Genomic DNA, 16,621 nt, shown 5'->3' with positions numbered 1-16,621 from the left:
ACAGGTCGTGAGGCTTTCAGCAACCTTCGGGTGGCCCCGGGCTGGGACCACCCCCTTCCCTCCCGGCTTCCCTACGCTCGCGGCCCAGCCCGGGCGGCTCCCGGGGCGGGGCGGAGCCGGCAGCAGGAGGCCCCTCCCCGGGGGCGGTCCGGGGGCCGGGCGGGGGGCCGGCGGGGCTGGGGGCGGGGCAGGCGGGCGGGCGCGGGGGTGTCCCTCCCTCCCTCGCTCTCCCCGGTAAAGTCTCGCGGTGCTGCCGGGCTCAGCCCCGTCTCCTCCTCTTGCTCCCTCGGCCGGGCGGCGGTGACTGTGCACCGACGTCGGCGCGGGCTACACCGCTGCGTCCGCCCGCCCGCCAGCATGGCCACCACAGCCACCTGCACCCGCTTCACCGACGACTATCAGCTCTTCGAGGAGCTTGGCAAGTACGGCCCGCCCGCCGCCAGCCGCGGCCCCCCACCCTGTCCCCGCCGCCCGGGCGCTATGCGGCTCCTCGCCCCGCCCCCCGGCCCTGCACCGGCCGCTGCAGCGCCCCCTCGGCCCGCCCCACCCCCAGCCTTTCCCGCCCGCCGCCTCTGGGGCCCCCTTGCCCCAAGCTCCCTGCCCCGCAGCCCCCTCCGCGCCCTGCAGCAGCTGCCCGGGCTGCTGCACACCGCGCTGCCGCGGGGACTGCAGCCCCGGGACCGCTCCTGGGCGCCCTCCAGCCCCGCCCCTCCCTCACCCTTCAGGCGCCCCCCATTCTGACCCCGCCTGCTCGCCGCGCCCCCTCCTCACCCTGCTTGGGAGCTCACTCAGCACCCTGTCCCATGTCCCATGATCCTGGCACTCTAGACCTTCCCCGGCCCTGCAGCTCCAACCCCGCTGCGGTGCCCGAGTGCGGGGGGATGTTGGATGTCCGGCCCCGCCCCCCGCTAGTGATGCTTCCAGGATCCCAGCCCCGCTGCTGGGCAGTGCTGCAGCACCCCCTTGTCCCCTCCCCCTATCCCTGCAGTGGTCCCGCGAGCCGCGCGCCGCAGCCGCAGCATCCCCCTCCCCTCTGCACTGAGCTGGCCGCTGCAGCAGCCCCGGCCCCCACCCCCACCCCCACCAGCGGCGCCGAGCCCGGCCACTGCAGCCCCCGCCCTGCCCGCCCCCCTAGACGTTTCCATAGCTAGAGAGTGCGAGCTCCCATTTGGGGGGAAAGTAATGGGGAAAATCATGGGGTAGCGGAGCTATTGATGTCTGAGACCTACAATTGGATCCTCTGTTTTCCTGCTGTCAGTTGAGCCAGGGATGCAGTGGGATGAAGCCGGTCCTGGGGGGTGGGGGGTTTGAGCCTCACTTTCCTCACCTACCCCGGTGACTGAGGGAGATTTCCCTCTTGGAATCATACCCTCTTCCTAATCTCTTCTTCCCTTACCCTCAACTATTCCTGCTGAGAAAAGAGCAGGGTCTCTGTCCCTTCTCCTGGTTCTCTTGGCCGGGACTGCAGGGCTGTCCCTGAGATGCAGCAGGTGTGTGTTTTAAACATTGCCCACCAGCTCCTGATGTACAGCCTGAGGTTGGGGCTGTTGCTTTGTCCAGCAGCTAGACATGGGGGTGGGATGGGGTGGTCCTCCACCCACATCCGTTCAGTGTCATGCAGTGGCCACATCCTTCTGCCCCACATTAGAGGGTGATGGTCACAACGCTGGTGTGTATGATTTTGACTAAGGGGCTGGTGATGGGAGCATCGCTGTTCTCAGACCCAAAGTGTGTCTGTGTCACTCTGCTCTGCTCCGTGTCCCAGTTTTTTCCCCCTTCTCCCTCCAGGGGTGCTTTCTCTGTGGTCCGCAGGTGTGTGAAGAAAACCTCCACGCAAGAGTATGCAGCAAAAATCATCAACACCAAGAAGTTGTCTGCCCGGGGTGAGTGTTCCCCCCATCTGGGTCTCCGTAGGCTGCCTCCAAGGGCTGTAGCTCTGAAGATGCTCCAGGAATTGGGAGTTGTGTATTTTAACACCTGCAGAAGAAGTGGAATTTCAGGGTTGGTTGACTTGGAAACCAGACACGGAGTGACATGGGGAACCAGAAGTGCTCAGGTAGAAATGAATGAGAAAGATGTAAGGCATGTAGGTAGCGACAGGGAGGAATGGTACCTGAAGGCTCCAAGGAGTTTGGTTTTTAAGGGAGGCGGAGATATGGGGAATGGTGGTAGCCTGGAATGGAGAGCTCTTAATTTGGAGTCTCTGTGTTGGGGGCAGTGGGCAGCCCCTCCAGGCCTGTCCCTGTCCCCGTGCCCCAGGGGTGACTTAGGATGGAAATGCAGTAAGTGAACAGCTCTGACAAATCCAGCCTCCCCCTGCCCACCAGGCGGCAGAACAGACTCCCAAGGGAAGGCAATCTGTAAACATCAGGGGAGGCTGCTACTGACGAGGGCTTCTCGGGAACAAATCCTGCCAGATGAACTTGATTGCTTTTTTGATCAAATTACAAAGTTGGTGGTACAACAGCGGATGCAGCCTGTCCTGGGTGGAGGGTGATGCTTCATGGTCTGGAAATCTCAGTGGCCTGGCCGGGGTAGGCGCAGCATTGCCTCCAGGTCCAAGGATCGTGAAGGCGCAGGCGTTGGAGCTGATTTGGGAGATCCCCCCAAGTACCTGAGGCCAGGAGGGTGAGGCCCTGTCTTTCACACCTCGAACCTACACTCCTTGAACCTTCTATTGGGTGCTTGCCAGACTCACCTCATCTGATAGGTATAGACCCAGCAGTGTGTGTGTGAACAGGTCTGGGGAGTACAGAGGTATGTGGATGGGTTGTCATTGAGGGCCGCGGGGTGTAGCAAGGGACAGAGGTTTTTAGACCCAGAGAAAGGAGTTCATATGGGGCAACAGGATGCCATACATATATTAGGAGCCAGGACCGATGCCCTGGGGAAGGTGAGGGCTGTGGCTTATAGTGACCCAGGCGACTCCGGGTAAGAGATGTAGTTGACGTCCCTAAGCATCAGAGAAGCTATTAAATTCCTCAGAGATGACAGTGGGCTCCTGTCATGTGTCCAGTTGTTCTGGGACCTGTTTAGCAAGGCTGCCTCTGCCTCCTGGCTGAGAGGGCTTCTCTTCATTCCCCACGAACAGGGCTTGTCTTGCTGTCCCCCTCCCAGCCTCCATCTCTTCCTGTTCCTCTACACTGGCTATAAAGTTGACTTATTTGTTTGTTTGCTTTCTCTCTGGGTACCTTGAGTCGGAGGCGACGGTTGCCATAGAGATGTGTGGGCAGTCAGATGCCCTCCTCTCCTGGGGTAGGGGGATGACACAGTGGGCTGGGCTCCTTGGCAGACATCCTGTGGCCACGGGTGTAGGGCGCAGGCGGGGACGCAGCTCAAGAGTGGACGCCTCCCTGTGCCCACACAGCCGAGCCCTGGTGCAGCAGAAGTGGGGCTGGTGTCTGGTGTCTCCAGTTAATGACACAATGCTGATTTGGGAGATCCTCCTCATTTCACCAGTGTCCCCTGACCCAGGGGTGAGGGAGGGAGAAACACCGGGAGCCACACTCTGGATTGTGAAGCTCACTGTCGTGGTGACTTTGTGGAGCTGCCTGCCCTCGGCTCTCGTTCTGTCCTCCTTCCCTACCCACCTGAACTTCCCTGACCTGTGTCATCTTGTCCTATTCCCTTCCTCACCTCCTTTCAACCTTGTCTTGTCTTTTCCAACTGACAGCTTGCTTTCCCTGCCCAAACTGGATGAGGTTTGATTTCTCTTTGATTTTTTTTTTTTTTTTTTTTTTTGGTCCCTCAAGGAAAGGATTCTTGTGTAAGATCATATGCTTCAGACATCAACTCCCCCTCTCTCAAGATGCTTATGCCAAAACTGGGGCTCTGTCGTGTGGCTTGTGTACCAGGTTAACCTAGGGACAGAGGCCTGGTCCTGGCTGACGGGCACAGATGCTGACAAGACGGGTCAGGAATCTGTCAGTGCCAATACTGTTTGGAGGTGGGAGAGTGGGAGGGTGTTGTCTTGGAGATGGAGGGACCAAGCCGGGGGCTGTGCCGTAGGTGTGGGCCCAGGGGATGTGAGCTCCTGGAGAGTTGGGCCAGGGTGCCCACTAGGCTGCCCGCGGGGTTAGGGAGTGAGGGCCCATGGCTTCCCTGCAGCCTCTCAGTTTACGCTGTATATTTTATAAAGGTGCAGCAGCTGGGGCTGGGTTTCACTCTTCGTTGTCTGTCTGTCTAGGGCTCCGCAGGTGTTGAATTTCTGTGTCTGGGAACGTGGTGGTCCCACCAGTCATCCTTGGGGGTCTGAAGGGGCTCCCTCTGTTTGCTGAGTCTTTCTGCCTTTTTTTCTTTCTTGTTTGTGATTTTCTGTGCTGCGAATCGAAGGGAAAGAGAAGGGTATCAAGCTGCTTCTCCTTGGCATCCTCGGCAAAGTGCTCAGGAGGCATGGGGAGACATCACCAGGTCTTACCGGGGAGTTTGGGTCTGGGTGGGAATCCTTCTTTGGCTCCGTTGTTTCTTGTCGATGTGGCCTCAGAGGCCCACGTTCGTAGCTGTGTTACAAGGGAGGGAGTTTGTGTGGCTGGGCATCGAGCACCATTTCTGTCTGCAGGCCTGTCTATGTAAAGTCACTGAAAGTCATATAACGTCACTCCCTCTGCTTGGAACAGTGATAGGTGTGGAGCTGGGCCTCTTAAGGGAGCCCGCGGTTCCAAGCTTAGCTCTCCACTAGGCTGAAGGAGGTATTTAAAATAGGCTTGGATGCAGGAGCTAGTGGGCCAGGTGATGGCAATGATAAGTCGTTATTTTAAGATTTAAGAGCATCCCCCCAAGGAGCCTGAGCCCTTATGTCTTTTTTTATTTTTAAATCTTCAGATTCCCTTCTTATCTTTATTCATATGCATATAGATTTTCACCTCGTGGAGCATAACATTTTATATCCTGCTCTCTTGCTTACATCCAAAGCGTTTCCCCATATTGCTATAGTTGAAGGGCAAATGGTCCTTTCTTCTTCCGTAGCTTAGGGTTTATCTTTGGAACAGTTAGCATCATAAGGAACCTCTGTATTTGGACCATTTATCTGGAGTCCAGTTGCTGTTACTACTGTGGATACTTGGCCTTACTAAGAGGTGCTACCAGAAACAGTATTTTGAAATCTGTTATAGCACTTGCTGTGTTTATTTATTTAATCTGTATACGCCATGTGAAGAAGTTTCTGTAGAGGCTAAATGTAAGCAAAAGCTTTCCTCTTCCTGCGGACCGGGGAGGTAAAGGGTTGGGACCATATGTTTCTTTACCTTGGTGTGGGCAGTGCCCAGCCAAGTACCTGACACATACCTAGCCTATACATGTCAAATGAATGGATTCAGAACACTATGTAACTAGTCATGGTTACTTCTTGGCTTTGGCTCTCATGAAACTCAGAGTTGAGTTTTAGGAACGCTTATATCCTGGTGCTGCCTTGGGTTCCCCTTCTGATCTGTGGAACCTGGCATAGGCGTGACATGGCTATTGGATAGGACACATGAGGTTAAAGACCTGTGCTTGGGGCATATATGGTGGGTGGGAGACGTAGGAACACAGTGTAGCTTATGATTCTTTCCTCCCTGTCAGTAATGACCTTATAGGGCAATGTTGGGACTTCCTCTCAGCAGCGATTTTCAATTTTAGTGTGCATAAGGATCACCTGAGTACTGGTTAAAAAATACAGATTCCTGGGTTCTATCCACAGGGGCCTGGGGTTGGACCCCAGAATCTACACTTTAAACAAGGGCCCTAGTGAATTTCATACACAGGGTCCCCCAGCCACGCTTTAGGAAATGCCGTCTGAAATCAGCAAACGCACCACCAGTCGCTCTTGTCATGTTCTCTGAGATTTCCCAGATAAACCTTGGCCCAGCCTTCTCCAGGTGGCATCTCTGCCAGTATGTGGCCATCTGTGCCCATGGGTTTTTCTGAGATTAGGGGCCTTCTTCTGAGCCCCCAGACTGGGGTGTCAACCTGTGTCCAAGGCTGTAGCAGGCTGAGTGGCTAAGGTTGTGGCATGTTGGCTGCCAGAAGGGCAAAGGCTGTCCCTTTCTGGGTCCAGCTGGCCCTGGGGACTGAAATCAGATCCCCCTGGGTGGTGCCAGCTGTAAGTCCCCACCCCCTTAGTGCTGGCCTGAGTAGCCCCCATGACATTTGTGTCCCCTGTGGTATCTCCAAGTGAGACTTTCCTGTTAAGGATCTGGGTGAATCGAGGGGAGGCTGGGAGGGGAGGGTGAAGCAGCAGTGCAGGGCTGGGGTGGCGGGGTGGGGGGGAGAGCAATCTGTGCAGCGCTGGAACGCTGGGACTCTGCTACTTGAGGAAGCATTTAAGGAGGCTGTATGCAAAGCTGTGCTTTCCTCCTGAGGATAACAGGCCAGTCAGTTTCTGTTGACAGAGAAATGGGCATCCTGTAAATAAATGACTGAGCTTCCACTGACTTATCCCCCTAAGAAGATGAGAAAGCAGCCTGAAGGCCCCTTCTCTGTGCCAGAGGCTTCTGCTGGGTTGGTCTTGTCATTCAGTCACGCTGTGAGCGATGTGACTTAGTTCATACAACACTGGCCTGTCACCCTGCCATTCCACCCACCTTCCCAGAGCGACTTTGGGTCCTGGCCTCATGGAGTGGGGATGGCGGTTGGAAGGTGGCCCCATCCTTGCTCTCTCTTGGCTGCCCTAGTCTCTTGTCAGAAGCTGTGCTCTAAGCTTCGAGGCTCTGCTGAAACCCTAGAGGTGAGTGGCTGACCCCATTCTCTGCTGAGGCTGGAGACAGGGAAGGGGAGGAGTGGGTAGGACAGGCTCCTGCCCCCAGCTCTGTGCTTGCTCTCTGGACAGCCTTGGCAGGCCAACAGGGCCCTGATCCCATGGGTGCCAAAAGGGTGATGACAGGAAGAGATGGGCACTTTGCACCTCTTGAGTGCCTCTCGGCAGAGGCCTTTTGTCATCTGCCCATGGCCAGAAGGATCTGCCCCAGGGCCAGTGGGGAAACCAAGGCACAAAAGATTGGTCTGTTTCCCTTGAATTGTAGGTATGCCAGTGATTTTGCCAGTGCTCAGACCCCGGCATCCTCCAGCAGTACGGTCTTCACCTATCCCGTGGCTCCTCCCTTGAAAACACAGATTCTGGGCATTTTGTTCCTGTGATACATGCTGCTCTCTTATCCCCACACCTCCAGCTAGGCCCAGAGCGCTAAAGCCTGGTGGAGCAAATTCCTCTCTTTTGCTGGCTGAGGCCCTGCTCTCATCTGTACCCACCTCTCTGGGTATAGACCCCTCTGTGGTGGGGATATTTCCATCCTCTCTCCCTACCCCCCAAAACCATCTCTACTTCCTGGGTCCTATCAGCAACAGCAGCAGCAGCTTCCCATCTGCTCCCCTCTTTTCTCCTCCCTCTTTCCCCTCCCCCTGCTTGCTGCTGCCCTGGGAGGAGCTATTTTTAGGGGCTGCTTCCTGGGATGTTTTACTTGGGGCTGGTTACCATGAAGGAAATGTCACCAAAACAGTGGGCAAAGGCTGCAGGCACCCAGATCCCGGCCGTGGGCATGGAGAACCAAGCCGCTGACCCTGTTCTGGCCCGGAGAGAATCCAGAGTGTCTAGAGGCAGAACGCTGCCTTCTCGGAGCTTGCAAGTGACCCCACGGGGATTTTCTCCATCCAGGCTGGTTTGGGAGACTTTCACTGTGGGGCACTTCTTAGTGCCTCTCTCCTCTCCCTTCTTAGTTAAAGCTTCTCTTAAGAGACAGAGGCCACAGTGGGGCTTGGGTCTCTGTGTCACCTGGTGAACGTTGCTTGAGTGAGGACTGAGGAGAAAGGGAGGATGCCAGCTTCAGAGACAGAGCCTTAGGGGATCATGCGAGCTCATTTTGGGCCCCGTCCCACTGTCGTCACAGCACGTGGCTGGTCCCGGGTGTGTGAGTGTGAAGGAATTCCAAGCTGTGACCCCGGCACGGACATGGTGGGTGGACTTTGCTCTTAATTGGAGACTCTTTGCACCTTTGGTGTGAGACTCAGAGAGGAAGGGATGTGGCATCGCAGTGTCAGGATGAGGTCAATGGGATGGTGGCCTGGGATTCCCACTGGTCCGTGCCCAAGGCCAGGGGCTGTTTATAAGCAGCTGGAAATGTGCACTACAACACCAAATCCCTATGGTGCCCTTGTTCCTTCTCCTGAGAGTGAGGCCCCGGGGGCCAGACGGAGGCCTCTGCCACTTGGGAAGGAGGAGGAGGGCACTCCGGAGGGCAGCAAGAGGAGATGCTCCTCGTGGAGCATCTGAAATTGGGCCATAGGAAGCTGTAGGAATCTTCTCATCATTCATTGTGATCACAGGCACAGACCCTTGAAATACCCTTTGAAAAGTGTCATTGGGATTGGAACTTGGGGAGGGTCCTCATAGCTGGCATAGAGCTGTGTGTTCTTTTCCATCACAGAGGGTGCTGTGTTTAGGTGGCAGGAGGCTCTTAGGTGAAGCTAGTGCTGGCATTTATTGTTTTAGAGAAATGTCACTAAAGCAGTCATGTCCCTGCAGGGCCATGGAGATCAATGGCCAGCCTTCCCTGGCCCCCTGTCCTGTTGGGGGGAAGGCAAGTACATCTGGAGTAGGCTTCTGGTTTGGATTTATGGGAGAGGTGGTTCTAGAACCCTGCCTCCCCTTTGCCACATGCCATCTCCTCACTGCTTCCTTTTCTGCCTCCCTTGGTACCAACTACCTGGTCACTCCTTGCCGCTCTTCCTGTGATGGGTACTTGGCCTGGACCAAGGCTCAAAGTGCTGGGGCCAAAGGCAAGAGAGGCAGGGCCTCCAGGGATGCTTGTTTCTTGGGCCTGGCTCTACGCTGGGTGGGCTGTTGGGGAAGGCCTGAGCAGGTCCCTGATAACGGCCACTTCTGCTTTCTGCTCCTGTTGCTACCTCTGCTATTGAGGGGGAAAACCTTGCAGAGAGATGTGGTTGGAGCTGGGCTGAAGGTCGGCAGGGGTGGGTCTCTCCATGGCAGTAGCACACAGGCGGGCAGGAAGTGGCCCTGTGCAAAAGCGGGAAGTGGCTCTTGTCAAACAGGAAAGGGGGGCTGGGCCACGTGAGGGGGCGGGGAATAGCCCAGCTGAAAGGTGGGTGGGAAGAGGATCAGCCTTGGAAGGCCTAAGAAGAGCGAGCTCTGGGGTCTGTGGAAAGAGGGGTATCTTGAGGGAGAAGGCCATCTGTGGGACAAAAGCACCAGCTGGTGTGTTATCCCCTCAGGATGCCCAGACAAGCCCTGGCGTGGCCACTGTGGACTGACTCAGTTCAGTGGCTTCACCCTTTTTGGGGCTGTGATGCTGTGCTTTAGCTGGGACAGCCCTTGCCATTGGGAAAGATACTCTACAAACCATATTTGTTCCTGAAATACCACTCTGCTGCTGGGGTAGAGCCCTCTGCTCTTTTCCCCAGACGGCCCAGTCCTGGAGGGGACTCCAGGACAGGAGGTATGTGGGGGGAAAGGGGCTGGAGACGATAGCAGGGAGCCTGGGGCACAGTATAAGGACGCAAGGAGAGGATGGTAGGCAGAAACCACATGGCCCGTTGACCAGAGCTTCTGGAAGACAGGATGCCACAGCCACCAAGCGTGAGGCTGAGGAAGAGGAGGGATCCCGCAGGCAGTGGCACTTCTAAGCTGTCCTCTCTCAAGAAGCCCCCGTTGCTAACCTTTCCCCAAGGTGGGCCCCAACCAAAACAGGCAGGAATATCTCCCCACTCGGGATGGCTGCAGCGAGCCAAGGCAGAAGGCTCTGCTGGTGTGCTGGGGACTCTGGCCGCCCAGGCTGCGGGAGGCTCGGTCCGACTCGCTGTGTGTCTCTGGCAATAGCCACGGCTCAGATTCTCCCTGGGTGCCAGGCACTGCACTGAGCATTTACCCAATTACCGCATTTAATCTGCAGAGAACACCGCCTCCGTTTTCAAAGCGAGGAAACTCTCCCAAGATACGTGCCTGGCTCCTTTTGTCACCTCCTTCAGGTCCCAATCAAACGTCATTTCTTTGCTGAAGCTTTCCATGACCATCCTATTTAAATGTGTGCCATTCCTCTTCCCTGCTTTATTTTCCCACATTGCACTTGCCACAACATTTCATGTCCCATCCCCTTCGTCTCGTCTGTCCCTCCCCCAACCCAGCCCCACTGGAATATCACCTCCATGAAGGCAGGGATTTTTGTCTTGTTTTGTTCAGTGCTGTAGCCATAGCATTTAGAACAGTGTTTTTTGAAAGAATGAAGGAGGGTCAGATGGATTTAATAACTCACCTGTCATAGACATGCTCAGACTCACCCTGGGGCTGTCTGACTCCAAAACTGTGTGTTCATGGATGGAGTACATGCTAAGGACCGGCGCCAAGACCAGGAGCAGCCTGGGATTCAGAGACGACATGGGGACTCGGCTCCTTGGAGACAGGGTTGAAATAAGTGGCTGACAAGGACCTTCTGGGCACTGGGCAGCTCCTTCGAGGAGCTCGAAGTATGAGCCTGTGTCTCTCCTCTCCCGGCTCTGAGTCACTGGTGAAGCCAGAGCACCCTTATTTTTAGTGCTGTTGCTCTTATGGGCCTGCAACCATTAGCCAGTAAGAGACTTAAGGGAGGAGATAAACATTAATCTTCCAGGCCTTCCCCTCAGCAGCCACCTCCGCATTGCAAGATACTGTTCTCCTGCAACTGCCTGGGCAGCTAAGCCCAAGAGTTTTGGGTCAGAGGGCGGCGAGGTGAGTGGTCAGAGGGTGGAAGCTTTGGGGCTCCCTAGCTTGGTACTTCCATCCCGGGTCCAGGAGCTGGGAGGAAGGTGGGTAACCTTGACATCTTCCCAGCCAGATCTGGAAGAAGCAAAACCTCTGCCACTGGGCAGGGTTAGCCCTACTTCCTCAACCCCAGGGTCTGAAGATCCCCAGGAACGATGGATCCCAGGTGGTGTGGGAATGTGGCGTCTACCTGTGGTTCTCTGGCTGCATCCTGGTTGGTGGTAATGCCAAACCTGAGGATGGAAAGGAGGGCCTGACCCAGATCTTTGGGCAGCTGGGACGGATTAGCTGGGCAGCAGGAACTAATCTCCGCCTGTCCCCACCTCCTCCTTCCACAAAGCAGAGCTATTGCTAGAGGGAAAGTTTAGGACAAAACTGGGGGTGACTGCTGAAACAACAAGTATGAATTCCTTTTGGTCTGTAATCCCTGCATTATCTCAGACTACATTATTTTGCCAGGCCTGGGTTTGAATCCCAGTTTTTGCCATTCCCCGCTGCAGGGCCTCAAGTGAGTTATTTAACTTCTGTGGGCTTCAGTTTTCTTATGTGTGAAATGGTGACCGTCATGGCGCCTACCTGGTAGGATGGTTGTGGGGGTCATGGGGAGCTCTGCAGAGGCTCTTAGCTGTTGAGCTGGAGGTAGCGTGGAAAGAACCCCTACCACGGGAGGCCGGAAGTGCCTGGCAGGTGTGGATATGAAGGCACTTGCCTAGACCTGGAGAAATGCCTCCCAAATCCCAGAGTCATTACCAGGTGCTCTCACTCTGTCCTGTCATCCTAGCACAGTGATGGAGAAAGGGCTCCAGGCTCAGACTGCCGGTATCCACTGCCTGGGACCTTGGATGGGTCACTTCAACTTGTTAAGCCTTAGTTTCCTCATTTGCCGTGTAATGGAGTTCATCGGATCCTTTACTTCACAGGGTCTCGGTGAGGATGATCAAGTAAGATCACCCATGCTTCTGCCTGGCGTGTAGTGAATCCTCAGTAAACAACGCTTGTTAGTACGATTGGTGTTATTGATAGACCGATACAAAGCCCCTGTTGTGGCAAGACCTTTAGGAAGCAGCACTCAGAAAGGTCCCACCCTTTGAAGAGCTTGTGACCAAAAGATACTGGACATATTGTATGATGTGACAATTCGAAGACATGTGGTGGAGGATGGGGGGATGCTCAGAGTGAGGAGAGGTCACACCTGCTGGCCGGAACAGGGAAGACTTTGTGAAGGAGGGGACTGTTGGGCAGGATTCCAGCAGGTAGAAGGGGAAGGGCTGCTAGGCCGCGCCGCTTTGAGTAGTGGTGTCCTCTCTTTCTGCTTCCTGGAGCTCTGCTTTCCTGGGGAAGGAATTGACCAAGGCAGCTTGTTTGCACTGGGGGACTCCTGGATTCTGGTCCTTTCACCAGAACAGAGTAACCCCCGTGCCTGAGTGCCGAGAGGCGAGCACTCACAGCAGGCTGTGGCCAGCACGATCCTGGGGAGAAGCAGGATGACTGTAAAGTGGGCAGCATAATAGCACCAGCCTCATAGAGTGGTTACGAGAATAAATTAAAAGATGTTTTTCCCTGGTATAGAAGTAAGCTCTCGAGAAATGTTAGCTCTGCTTATCATTTTGTCAAATCATTATCATCCTCATCATTATCTTGGTTGTCAGCCTCATTATGTTTCAGGGATACTCTGAAGACCAAGTCAGAGGATATTTGCACAATTCCTAGCACAGTGCCTGGTCATGTAGTGGGTGCTCAGTAAAATTTGGTTATTAGTAGCACCTCTATCAAGAAAGAGATTCTGGACGCCCTGGCCCAGTGAAATCCCTGCTGTAGTGAAAAGGGTACCGGAGTTATAGTGGAAGACCTGGATTCAAGTTCTGACTCTGCCTCTCACTAACATGAGGGACTTTCCTAGGGCATTTCTTCATTTGAAAAAAGTCATAATAGCTGTATCTGGGATTGCCGTGACTTGCTCCATTAATTTGGCAAATTAGTAAAAAGTGCATAGTTGGTGCCTAATAACTGAAGGACTATGAATAGCCAGGTGGCCACAAATAGAACAGATGGCTGATGGGTTTTGTCTTCTCTCTTCTGCTTTTAGATCACCAGAAACTAGAACGTGAGGCCCGGATATGCCGACTTTTGAAACATCCAAACATTGGTAAGCACCTTCGCTTGGGGTATTTCTTGGGCATCTGGTAGAAGGTAGGGAGAACAGAGATCCACTGTGTCTGAAACCAGGTCTGACCCTGGACCTTGGCCTGGTATAACTTTTTTTTGTCCAAGTGGGATAGCAGTTGTGTCTTGCTCAGAATTCTGGAGCCTTCTGCTCTAGACACCTGAGGGTCTCTAGCCCTCCAGTGCCATTCAGGATGGGAGGTGCTGGAATAGGTTTCAGACTCCCTTTCTTCCCCTTCTCCTTCCGTCTTTGGGCTGAGGTCCAGGGTCCACAGCGTGTGAGGCTCCGGGCTAGTAGCCTGCCAGCGTCTCTCACCAGGGGCCTTCCACAGCCATCATAAAAGGGTCCGGATTTTGTTTCTGGACTTGAAAGAGTTTTGTTCCTGTTACGGTGTCGTGCACACTCTGGGGGTTTCCATGGTGCTCCCGTTTGTATTCCCCAGAGCCAGGAAAGCAAGCTGCCCACCCGCCTGGCTTCTCTGGAGAAGGGGTGGCAGGAGCCACTCTCATGGGGAAGGAGGAAAAATTAAGAGGATTTCTCCCTGCTCCCACCCTGACTTGGGGGACAAGAGCACATTGTTGGTTGTTCTAAAGCCTGAGGAGGTTTGCCTGCCACAACCCACTCGGGCTCAGTTTTACATTGTTCAGCTGAAATAGTCTTTGCCAAAAGCGTTGGCCCTGATTTGGTGCTTCTTGCAGTGGGGACAGAAGCCAGGCTGGCTGCAGTGTCTGAGCAGAAACCCCGGTCTATTACTTGAGGCAGGGTAGGGAGCATCTCCTAGGTTTCTCCATGAAAGCCCTGAGTCATCACAAAGAACAACACGTGTTCCTTGCTCCTCAGGCATGGCCTAAATATTGGGGATCCCACAGTGCCCCGGAGGCCGCCTGCTCTGCTCTGCTGGAGGCCAGGGCTGGGAGGTGACTTGCTGAAGCTCGATGCTTCCTCCGGAGCTGCCCAGCCTCTGGTCTCCCAGACCTCAGGCTGGGAAGCTTAACATGAGCTCTTACGTGGGAGAGCCGAGGTCGTACTCCAGCCCAAGGGGAGAGGAGCAGCTCTGAGGTACCAGAATGCCAACCATGCAGGGCTTTACAGATCGCAGGTAGCAGCTTGGATTATACCCGAAGCAGACTGGCATAGCCAGGGCTCAGCTCTGCTGGTGCGGTGTGTCCCACTGAGCCAACACTGCTCAGTCGACGGGCCCCGGGCTGAGAACTATTGGAGCTCCCTGGGTGAGCTCCGAAGTCAGACGCTCACCTGCAAATAGCACGATGGGGACCAAAGTGTCACCTTCGCTAGGAGAGAGACAATGAGAGGAACGCCTAGAGCAGCAGTCGCAAATTTGGGTGTGTTTTGTTTGGCCGGCTCAGCGGTCTAAAAATATTTTATTATTTGCCAGTATTTAAAAATGAGATTTCGCATTTTGGGGAAAAAAATTCTGTTTCCCAGTCTTGCGAATCAGACATCGGGGCTCTGCTGAGCCTGCCTCTATATGCCGCCATAATCAGCTCAGGCTGGGCAGCGGCTGTCCCCATAGTCTGCCAGCCAACTGTCCTTTGCTAATTCCCCGTTACCTCATGTTTGCACTGCCTACCTGGAGGCTTTTGAGCTTGTGACCTCTAACCTGGAAGTTTTAGAACAGGAAGAAGGAACATATGGGTGACTAGAGGCATCCCTAGAAGGATTGGGGTAAGGTGAAGACGGTGGAGAAGTGACTGGGAAGGACAAAAATGGGATTCTAGGCGAAAACAGTCGTACCCTTCTTACTATGCCTTTCTAGAAATTAAATACATACTTTTGACCTTTTAGACCTCACTTGGTTTGGTACCTCTTTCCTTTTTATCACGTGCCCCCGCTGGACCCAGGGACCTAGCCGTTGGGGGACCGTCTACCCCAGCCATCTACCCTGTTAGGGCGCCCGAGAGATCCAAGCCAGGCCGGGCCAGGCACACTCCATTCATCAGCATCTGATTGCCTAGAGCTGTGCTTCATTTCACGGCTGCTCCCAGATCCTGAGGGATGTCGGTCTGAGGCCTTATTCTGGGGTCAAGAGCAGTGAGAGCGAAGGGGGAGTTAGGACTGTGTCTTGGAAGAGCTGGCCGGCCAGGCTCTATGGCTTCCGGTGGGAACCGGGGCTCCTGGAGATGTGGTGGGGCGCTGGATCCGGGAGGCTGAGGTTGCTATGGCTCCCGATCTGGCTTGTGGCAGAGAGGAGGCCGTTCTGTGCCCTAATTCACTATTCTTCCACTCTCTTCGCTGCCCTGTCCCTCAAAGCCGTGGCCCTTTTGGCGCCAGCCTCTTTAACTCCATCCTGCAGGGATACAAGTGGACCAGCCCACAAGGGGCGCAGAGCTGAGGAAGCTTAGAACAGAGAGCACACGGTCCCCTTCTGGCTACAGTCAGATTCAGAGGCACTTGAACTCAGGAGGATATTTGGTGCAAGGAGCCAGGCATCCCCAGTTTTCTTCCCTAATCGTTATTCTATCCCAGAAGTTAAAAAGCTGCTGGAAGAGCAAACGCTCATGTAAACTGCAGAGTCTGGGTGACAGCGATGCGTAGTGTAGGTTCATTGATTGTAACAAGCGTGCTGGTCTGGTGGGGGTGCCGGTGGTAGGGAGGCCGTGCGTGGGTTGGGGGGCAAGTGGTATGTGGATGTTTTTCGGACTTCCTACTCAGTTTTGCTGTGAACCCTAAACTGCTCAAAAAAATAGTTTATTGATGGATAAAAAAACAAAACTTGTCAGTTAGGAGGCGTGCTGCAGAACCTCAAACAACTTAGGGAGGGTGGCCAGAGGTGTGGAGTGGAGAGGAGGAGCCGGCAGTCCTCCTGTCTCCAGTCTGAATGGAGCGTGTTCTACCTGTGATCTGCTCGCCTCCCTGCTTTAAATTCCTCTAATGAATAGACCCTGTCTTCCTTAGTGCTGAGTTGCCCCAGCAGGTTCAATCCCAGTCTGGCGTGATGATTTAGAGCAGCACTACTGAGACTTTCGTGTGCTCAGACATCACCAAGGGATCATGTGAAACTCCGGTTCTGATTCCGTAGGTCTGGGGAGGACCTGAGCGGCCTCTGGAGTGTGGTCTCCAGGGCAGGCTCCCGCTGCTGGTGTGTGGGCCGTGTGTGGGGAAGCAGGGTCTGTGGCTTTGCCATCCTGTTGTCCAGGTTTGCATGTGGGATTGGCTGGTCTGTAGCTCTGACCTCCCTCAGAATATTTAGCCTCTTTGTCGAGTTTGAGGGTTCAGCGGGCAAAGGAAGCCTCGGCTTAGAAAGAACAGAGGCGATGAAAAGCAGGACCGCAGCTCCTGGAAGGGACCTTCCCTAAATCCTCAGCGCCCCAGCTCAGTTCACAGGGTATTTACGCCAGGCTGCCATTTACCTCGGACCTAGAGCCCATTCAGCTAACAGGAAGTGGAGCAAAAGCAGGGGCAAAGAAGAAGAAGAAGAAGACCTTGAGCCCTGACCAGGCCCTCCTAGATCTGTGCCTCAGGCAGTCCTGCCCACCTGCTCCTGGGGGGCAGCCTCGGTCCCCCACCAGCCCCCCGGGAAGCAGGATCTCCTTTCCACTGTGCTCTTGCTGCAGACACTTTTAACACTGACACTTTCTCAGAGCTTTTTGAGCCAAGATTTGCTAGTTAAAATGTGGCATATTGCTGGGTGGTTTCTAGAACCGGAAATAGCCACAGCATTTGGGTTATGGCGTTGTTAGTCCTTGAAGGTATGAAACGTTAAGTTAAGGTAT

The 16,621-nt window shown here is 54.7% G+C and overlaps 1 protein-coding gene across 15 annotated transcripts in view; it reads left to right on the top strand.

The window, feature by feature from the left end:
- The first annotated feature begins 231 nt into the window (after window positions 1–231).
- CAMK2G (calcium/calmodulin dependent protein kinase II gamma) overlaps window positions 232–16,621 on the top strand; it is a 53,689-nt gene continuing 37,299 nt past the window's right edge. For 5 of the 15 annotated variants that reach the window (XM_047701592.1, XM_047701599.1, XM_047701588.1 and 2 more), the window contains exons 1-3: window positions 234–422; window positions 1,789–1,883; window positions 12,810–12,869. In XM_047701592.1, the coding sequence (XP_047557548.1) occupies window positions 358–422; window positions 1,789–1,883; window positions 12,810–12,869 (220 nt within the window). In that variant the 5' untranslated portion in view covers window positions 234–357. Of the gene's footprint in view, window positions 423–1,788; window positions 1,884–12,809; window positions 12,870–16,621 lie in introns of all 15 variants that reach the window. The other 10 variants (XM_047701589.1, XM_047701586.1, XM_047701587.1 and 7 more) reach the window with 4 other exon arrangements.

Source organism: Lutra lutra, chromosome 14 (genome assembly GCF_902655055.1).
Source record: "Lutra lutra chromosome 14, mLutLut1.2, whole genome shotgun sequence".
In the NCBI taxonomy this organism is placed as follows: Eukaryota; Metazoa; Chordata; class Mammalia; order Carnivora; family Mustelidae; genus Lutra; species Lutra lutra.
Note: the sequence above shows the minus strand (reverse complement) of the source record. Positions and strands in the feature narration are given on the sequence as shown.